At 38.7% G+C, this 9,189-nt stretch overlaps 1 protein-coding gene across 1 annotated transcript in view; it reads left to right on the forward strand.

The window, feature by feature from the left end:
* Positions 1–9,189, forward strand: part of gmds (GDP-mannose 4,6-dehydratase) — a 246,940-nt gene that overhangs the window by 23,465 nt on the left and 214,286 nt on the right. The window contains exons 2-4 of the mRNA XM_015391840.1: positions 866–910; positions 3,150–3,237; positions 3,604–3,713. Coding sequence (XP_015247326.1) covers positions 866–910; positions 3,150–3,237; positions 3,604–3,713 — 243 coding nt within the window. The remainder of the gene's footprint in view (positions 1–865; positions 911–3,149; positions 3,238–3,603; positions 3,714–9,189) is intronic.

The raw sequence follows: 9,189 nt of genomic DNA on the forward strand, positions 1-9,189 counted from the left end.
TGTATTGACGGAAATCCTTTTGAAGACAACAAGAAGGGGAGTGGTGCAGGAGCGGGAGTCATTCTGAATGGGAGCGGGATGGGAGTGGGAGTAATTTCACCAGGAGTGGGACGGGACAGGATTTAGATTTCTACTCTGGCCCGGGATCGGGACGGGACACAATTTTTTTTCTGTGGGAGTGGGACAGGACAGGAGTGAAAATCCACTCCCGTGTCAGTCTCTAGTGGACACATCCAACAATCTCACCTAAAGGGAAGCTGTTAATAGCTGAAGGTGCATGCATGGAAGCATGTATTTCTTAAAGGTTAAGTAGTCCCATGGGTTTGTTACAATCCCTTTACAAATTGTATTTCTTGAATATATTTATATAAATGTTAAAGCTGTCAAAAGAACTGCAACAAAACTGGACAATTCTGATGTTGCTGCTATTTTTAAATATCCATTACTGTAGAAATGTCCATGGCTGTGTATTGGTTATTTATATATGTATATATTTATATCAGTATTTTATTGTTTGTCTTTTAACTCTTCACCATTATGTTATTCTTTACATTTTCCTGTTTTCCATATTTGTGTGACCATTTTTTTAAATTATCTTTTTGTTGCTGTAAACACCAGAATTTCCCCATTGTGGGACAATAAAGGTTCTATTCTATTCTATTCTATTCTATTCTATTCTATTCTATTCTATTCTATCCCAAAATGTGGGATATGTCTCAAATTCTTTCACAGTGTCTCCACAAGTATTTGTTTTTTACGCTTATGACCAGTTGAGGGAACTATTATAGTTAAAAGATAAAGGTTCTCCTCTAGGAGTGAAAATGAGATCTGCAGTTAATCTAAATGCGATTTCCTTTCTTTTCAGGATGGTTCCTACCTGGCTGAGTTCCTGCTTGCTAAAGGCTATGAGGTGAGAGGAACACAACACACTCTGCAGCCCTTAAAAGCAACTCAATGCTTTATCTTCAGACTCTCAGACGTGCTCGCAGACACATAAAAAAACAATTACAGATAGTGACGAAGGCCAACATCCACACAGCAGCATTCCCCCGATAAGCTGCATCCAGCCGCCGCTGTCTGTGGGAGATCCGGGGGGAACCGTGACGTCATATGACAACCCACACAGACAGTGGGTCGCTCACACCTCGCCCTGATAAGACCTTCCTGCTGGATGAGCTTGTTCACCCCAGACCGAGCTGCTTACCCAGGGTCAAACTAATTATTATACATTCATAGCAGCGAGGTCACTAACGGGGAGAATCCTTTGTAGCATGATCAAATGGCATTTTTCATGTGCTACTATGATGTTTAGGTCGTCTCTTCATTGAAAACAGGATAGTTGGTATGGTAGATGTCAGAAACCTTCCATTTAGTCATATTTCCAACAGGCCCTGTTTCTCTTCAGTCACCATTATTTAAATCTGCTGCCTGATGTATTTTATATGCGGTAGCTCAAAATACATTTATCCCTAAACTATTTCTTCTGTTTTCACCTTTTTAGATTTAAACAACTTATATTAGGCACAGATTACTTGAGTGTTAAAATTGTGTTTTATTTTTTTAAATGAAAAATCAGTTCAATCCACTTAAAGCCTTAGAAAACACTTTGTAACTTACTGTTACAACGCTTCTCACCCTCTTAGACCTTTTAGCCTACTTCATGTTGTCAAAAAGGTTCTAAGTGTTAGGTTAAGAAAATGTAGGTTTTGTAAAAGAAGAACTTGAGTCTACACAGGAAAGAGATTCAAGCAACTTCTGCAGGAGCGGAAAGAAAAAGCCCAACCCAACTTCAAGCTTTCTTTCTCCCAATCCTCTCCTCCAGCCGTCTTTTATTAACAGAACATAACACATAGTTACAAAACAGTATTTGTTCTGACAGAACAACTGATCACCTCAGAAAGACAGGATTCTCCACCAGAATGACGAGGCAGGATGGTCTCCCGACTGAATCACAAGACACAGTGGAGCATCCCCTTGCACAAATGTTTCATAAGCATACATTAATTTTATAATCATCATTGAATAAACCTAACACAAAGTAAGCGATTTTCTGATTCTACTGTTCTGGAAGTAATTGGTTTGGATAGCTTTTCTTGATAAATGAAACATATGACACATTAATTTACAGCTATAAGCTGTGCTGACCACTTCAAAATGGGTTATGAGTGAAAACAAAATGAGTCGCATAAAGATTCTGAATCTTAAAAACTATAGATCTGCATATCAACCATCCTTTGTGTCTTGTGCCCCATCTGCTGCCTAAGGTAGGGACAGCAGGCAGGAAGTGGAAGAGGTCCTGGTTTGGCAATAAAGTGGAGTGCAGAGGCATGCAGGAAGAGCAGAGTGAATAAAGGAAGTGAGGTCAGGCCACAGTGTCCTCCCACTAATGGACTCACTGGAGCAAATCCTGTTATCTTCCCTGAGCAGACCTTCCTCTTCAAGCCCCCACAGAATGTGGAGTAAAGATCCCAGATCAGCCAGCGTGCTACACTTATATTGGTGTTGAAAAGTACTTATAGGGACAGAAAACTCTGAGAAACAAGACCTATGATGAATGAAGTAAACAAGCTGATTGTTTTCTACCAGAAGTAAATAAGATGCCGTTTTCTTTTTAGAAACACCTCTATATGAGTAAAATTTCCAAAGAGATGAAGGATTGTGTTTCCTGATCTGCGTAAGAAAAGTTGAGAAGAAATGCATTTTGATGGAAGGTGATAACCTTTCGGGAAGTTTATGGGACATTTCTGTGTTTTTCTCAGGTTCAAATTGACTCTTAAATATCTTATTTCTTAGGTTTTACAATTAGTCGGAAAACCTTTTGATTCTGTTGAGGTTTATTATTTTTGTATACAGAAAATGTAATTAACATGTTGGGTTTTACATCACCGTAGTAAATTAGTTTATGGACATTTATTTAAGTAAGAAATATAAAGTTTTCCACCCATTGTTTGATTGCAGATGTGTTTGTGATGTACATTTTAAATTCAAACCTTGTTAAAAAACAGTGGTGGATTTATTTATTTATTTTTTTAACTCCTAAGGTCAAAAAGGATTACAAATGTAACGTGTCAAAATGTAAATGTAACACAAATGTTCAATAAAAAAAAAAAAAAGATGATGAGAAATACCTCAGTCTCGATTTCCCTCAGGTCCATGGTATTTTGCGGCGTTCCAGCTCCTTCAACACGGGTCGCATCGAGCATCTTTACCAAAACCCACAGACGCATACAGAGGGCAGTAAGTATCCTGCTGGGTATTTGATTTATTTTTTATTCTTAAAGAGGTTTTGTGCTTTCTCAGATTAATTAGATGGTGATTTGAAAACTTGAGAACTTCTGAGTTCCCATCTGTAAACCCCTCAGCAGCAATTTATGGAAAACTGTTTAAAACAAAATGCATTTTTATCCAAATTGAAACAGAATAAACAAAACTGTGATCAGATCTGTTCGGTGCAGATTTTCAGTTTCAAACAACCTTTTTAATCTTGATTATGAATCATTTTAAAACTTTAAGAAAGAGACATTTGTAAACTAGAAAAAAACCATTTCCATTTAGGTTTAAAAGGGATTAGGATTAAGAAGTCCTTATGCTTCTCTTTCAAAGACATGAAGCTGCACTATGGCGACCTGACTGACAGCACCTGTCTGGTGAAGATCATCAACGAGGTGAAGCCCACAGAGATCTACAACCTGGGTGCTCAGAGCCACGTTAAGGTAGGCTGATCTCCAAACAATCCTTCCTCTCATTCTGGTTCACCTTTATAACGAAACTGTTTGGCCTTTTCATGGTGAACCTTCTCTCTGAACCTTCTTCCTTATCCCTGGAATTTCCTTGGTAATGTTTGTTAAAAGGGAAACGAGTAACAAAAGGTTGTTGATGTATCACTGATATTGTGTTTTGGAAAAGTGCTGTAATAAAAGTCAATTTGGAAAATATTCAGAAGAATTCAGCAGCTGGTAGTTTTCCACTATCATTATGTGAATGTGTGTGTGAATGGGTGAATGACTGAATGCAGTTTAAAGTGTTTTGGTCAAGTCCTCTGACTTGAAAAATAGCTATATAAGCACAGGCCATTTATCACTTACCAATTCCTGGAGCACCTCTGCATTTTGAATGTGCCCTGAATGGGAAGACATGTCAATAAAATAGTTTTATAGTTAACCGTAGCCTAGTAAACTAGCCCCACCCACCAGCGGCCAAAATATTTTTTTCCTGCGAGTTTGGTCTAGCCTCGATTAATGCCCCATGCCCTAGAACTGGCGGGCCAATCATAACGCAGAGATGTGTTTTGAATTTTTGAATCGCAAAGCGGGCGGAGTTTTGAGGGCGTGACAACAAAGCTGCATGAAGCTGGAGAAAGCACAACAAGGAAGATGGCAACAACTATTGAACAGTTCTCGTTTGGCTTTGGAATCAGTTTTGGAAGGATAAGACTTTGGGTTTTCGTTTAAATATGAGCAGGAAGAGGCTCTACGCTCATTTTTAAGAAGGACGTATTCGCCTTTTTACCGACAGGCTGTTTGTTTACACTCCCCCACCAACTTTCTGTCACGCTTCCTACGTCACAGTCAGTTGCGCTCATTGGTCAGGCCAATAAGCACAGACATGGTTTGAAAGACAACGGGTTGTTCTCATCAACAACCGTCCGATGTCTCATTCATCGGGGCCAGACTAAATTACACATTTAACTCAAATTTAGTCCGGTTTATCAAGTTAAGTTAAGCTGTCTTGGTCTTTCAAAGTCAACCACTGATTGCTGCCATGTCTGACTGATCTGCACATATATACAGCAGTAGTACAGTAGATAAAGGGCTGTCACACAACCAGCAATTCATAGCAGCCCACCTGGCTCTAATGGAGGGCTTCTATACTCCACACCTAGGCGCCTCTGGATGCGTCTCTTGGACACTCGTAGCTGTGAGCTGAGAACAGAAAAGGTTTGAATTCAGCTCTCATGCTTTTGTTGGATATTCTGTAACCAATTGTTTTATCCTGTGAAGGTTTGTTGGACCAGATGACTTCAGACCTTCAGAGCTATGCATCGTTTAGATTTTTTTTTTTAAAGACGATGTCGCCGCTCTTGTGGTTTTTATTTAAAGTAGCTAGAGAGAAAATGGCAAGAAGGGACAATGTGTCACTTTGAAAACAGTTTTATATAAACTCTGTAAAAAACATCTTGAACTTTTCATTAAACATCTCTATCATAGGTGGTTAATGATAGAGCAGCTGGGTGGGTTTCCCACATACAAACGCTGTTGGTCTTTAACGCAGCCCTTTGAATTTGATTTCTGTCTGATGAACCATTGCTGCAGGAAAATTAAGGATCTATATTGTTTTTTTTTTATTTTTTGTTAATGATCTAATTAAACTTGTTGCATTTAAAGGTAAAATGGAGGGAGATGACCAGCCAAAGCCATTTTAAATGCAGAAGTTAACCTTATTTTATTCATTTTCATCAACTGTGGGGAATGAACACCTGAAATGAAGAAAGCAGAGAAGGCTGTTGGGTCAGGAGGCCATTTCTGTGCCTCAGGATCCCTTTCCTGTAAGAATCATGGCAATCCCAGAGGTTCTGTGTGAACAACCTCTGTCCCTCTGTGATCTAATCCACAAGTCTCTCACAAAACTGAGCTTTATTCAACTTTTTGAAGTAGTCAGCGGCTGAATCGGACCATTCATAAAAACCAAAGAGCTGCATTTCGTGTAACGCAAACATGAAAGTTGGAGTACAATCAGATCTTTAATAAAGATTTGCCCTCAGTCTAAATTTGGAGGCAGAATTTTGTAAACCTCAGTTTAACTGGAAGACCTGCTGACAAATTTCTCACTTGTGGCGTCATTGCACTTTACTGGTTTAGGGTTTCTCAAGAAAATGAAGATGAATATATACAAAACTACTGGTGCCTGACTTTAAAATGCACTTTACTGTCTGTGTTTTAGCTGAGTGATTGCCAGTGTCAGCTGAATAGAATTACACTGGTTTAGTATTTATATAGACTTAAAGGCAGGAGTGTTTATAGATGTAGTTATTGTACTGTTTGGAAGCTGTTGGCATTGGAAAATGGTTAAACGATCCCTAGATTTTCATTTTAATTGGTTAGTTTCAAATATAACCTTTTTTTAAGTCATAGGGAAGTCATGTTTAAATTTTAAATCATTCTGGCTTAAACATGTATATAGATGTACTCTTTATCAGACCATATTGTCCCAAAAGTTAGAAAATTTCTAAAATCCTGTCTTATAACCTGTGTTTTTTTTTTTTCGTTAGTTATACATCAGCTTGTACATCTAAATTCGGCCAATCATATCAACGGTCATCTGTCAATCAAATTTTTTAGGTCATTGGATCTTGATTCATATGTCGCAGCTAATATACGCAACGGTTGAAATAAGAATCCATTTACTTTACCATTAAGTTACGTCCCAGTGTTCACGGGCATGGGCGTCTATGTCTTCAGCAGGCTAGAAGTAAGTAAAGATTACTTAAATTAAGTGTATTTAGCCTTAATTTGAGAAGGTAAGTAAGAGGATTTGCCAATGGAATGAGTATTTTTACTCTTGAAATAAGATAATTAGATAAAATGCACTTGGAATAAGACAATGCAATTATTTTTTATTATGTTAAATATAAATTGTCTTGTTCCATTGGCAAAGTGTCTCACTTACCTCCTTAATCCAAGAAAAATTGCGCTTATTTTAAGAAAAAGTGACTTATAAAGATTAAAATCTTTTGCAGAACTGGCAGCGTTGCGAGGCAAGGGCTCAAACATGTATGGCTATAAGCCTTCTACACCAAATGAAGCTTCTGCCGCCCTGGCGTCCTCTTCCACAACTTCGTCCCCGCTTTCCTCATCTAAATAAAAACTGTATGACAGAGGAGACTCATCCACGACCTCTGATAAAAAACTCTCCTCCTCTTGCATATTTCCGCTGTCCATAGCGTTCCTTGACAGTGTCATTGCTTAGTCACCAATTTAGTGCTACTTGGTCCCAATGGAATTTCCCATAGGAAACCTACAGTACTAGCGGGCTGTTCAGTGGGGCAGTGGGTATCACTGCTGCCTTGCAGCAATAAGGTTCTGGGTTCGTTTCCCCGGCCTGGGGTCTTTCTGCATGGAGTTTGCATGTTCTCCCTGAGCATGCGTGGGTTCTCTCCGGGTACTCCGGCTTCCTCCCAAAGTCCAAAAACATGACTGTAGGTTAATTGACTTCTCTAAATTCTCCTTAGGTGTGAATGTGTGCGTGAATGGTTGTTTGTCCTGTTTGTCTCTGTGTTGCCCTGCGATTGCCTGGCGACCTGTCCAGGTTGTACCCCGCCTCTCGCCCATTGGCTGCTGGAGATAGGCACCAGCGCCCCTCGCGACCCCACTTGGCACAAGCATGTCAGATAATGGATGGATGGAACCTACTAGCACTAAGTTGTTAACTGGTTAGCAAGATGCTTCCGAGACTCCGGCCACAACCAAACTTGCTTGCGAACCTTCCAGCAGAACAATCTGGTCATAATGCTGTTAGTTTTTTGGTTAATGTTTCATTCTGCTGATGTTTCCCTTGCTGCTTTCTTTGGGCCGGGTGGAGGTTGAGCCGTCAGTGGAAGCTTCATAAAACTCATAGATGTACAGACATGCATGGTCGGCACAACTTTTAAAGCTGAGGCTGGAGAACGACGCAGAGATGATGTATGACAACACACCATGTTATGTAGAAATACCTTTAGTTCTTTACCTTAAGATTTTCTGTTTCTCTCGATTGATAATAATTAATTATTTTTCAGTATTCCTTTAAATAAGGAAAAAACAAGAGTGGAAACTGAAATAATTTCTCTAAAGTAGCTCCTTTAAGAGTTCTACTCACCTGGGCTCAATTATGTACAACTTTCTATTCCTGGTTAATGCAAAGTGTAAGTCCAAGATTTTTTATGCTTTCAAGATGTTAACTGAAGAGAATTAATAAAAATAAAAGAACAGGAATATTAATTGACTTGGAAAAACAAGGATTATAGAACAGAAAAAGCAAGCAGGAAGAGAACAGATGACTCCGCTCACCACATCCTTTGCGGTAAAAGGCCGCCACTTTTCTTCCACCTCCCACTTGGAAGAACGTCTACGGGCCACACACAGAAAAAGGCCTCTAATCCCCATACCTTTACAAGTTTTTGGTGTTTATTTTCTGCTGCACACCAATAAACCCAGTTCCAGATGAGTTTTTATCAAGTGCTGCCAAATCGGAACAGCTGAACCTTCAAGCAGCATTGGGATTTTGCAGTTTCCAGTTTGTTCCACTACAGAGGAAAAGATCAGTCAGAGGAGCCACTCAGCATCTCTCTGTCTCATTCATTCCCACCAGTGCTCCTCCTGCCTCCCTCTTAAAGGGAATCCCTTATGAGTCCTTTCAGCTCGGGACGCTTTGCTGCTTTGACGTGGGGTGTGTGGGTGCTGGTTTCCGCTAAAGAAGGTCATTATCAACAACAGAGTAAAGGCTATTTTCTAATTTTGCATGGGTGGATGTGAAAAGGGAATAGATGAACCAACTCTGAAGACAAGTCATAGACAACCAGCTGTAGTATCCTTCAAGTTAAACAGACACGTCTTTGTGTGTTGTTTTTTTTTGACTCTGAAATAAAAAAGTTTTATGTTCCCCATATTTCCCCATTTATGAATATGTATATGTTCAAATGTTTATATAAAGAGGACAGCGCACTATTTTCTTTTCTGTGAGCTTAACTCTTCTTCGGTTATAGTTTCAATGTCCGCAATAATTCACAATACATTTAAGTTTACTAGAAACTCTAAGGGACACTTTAAACATCACTTCCTTTCACACATTTTCATTTCTTAGACATGTTGAATTTGTTCTCACATTTACCATTTAAATTAACATATTAGTATTTGTCTTTTGTTTTCCATTCTTTAAATTATTATATATTATTATTATATATTTTTTTTATTATTATTATTTTTTGCTGTTTGTATTTAATTTCTTCTTATAAACTAACTTTGGATAGTGTCCGTTTCAAATTAAAATCGTTCACTTTTATCAGAAATATTTTTTCTGTTGGGATAATATACTGTAAATCCTGCAGCGAAGACAAACTGGCTTAACCACCGTGTTTGTTTTTGGTGGGTAGATTGTGGCAAGTGACTTTTTCATTGATATTTTAAAAATGTATTGTAAATAATAGAAAAAACT

The sequence above is a fragment of the Cyprinodon variegatus genome, unplaced genomic scaffold, assembly GCF_000732505.1.
Source record: "Cyprinodon variegatus isolate N-32 unplaced genomic scaffold, C_variegatus-1.0 Scaffold562, whole genome shotgun sequence".
Taxonomy (NCBI): domain Eukaryota; kingdom Metazoa; phylum Chordata; class Actinopteri; order Cyprinodontiformes; family Cyprinodontidae; genus Cyprinodon; species Cyprinodon variegatus.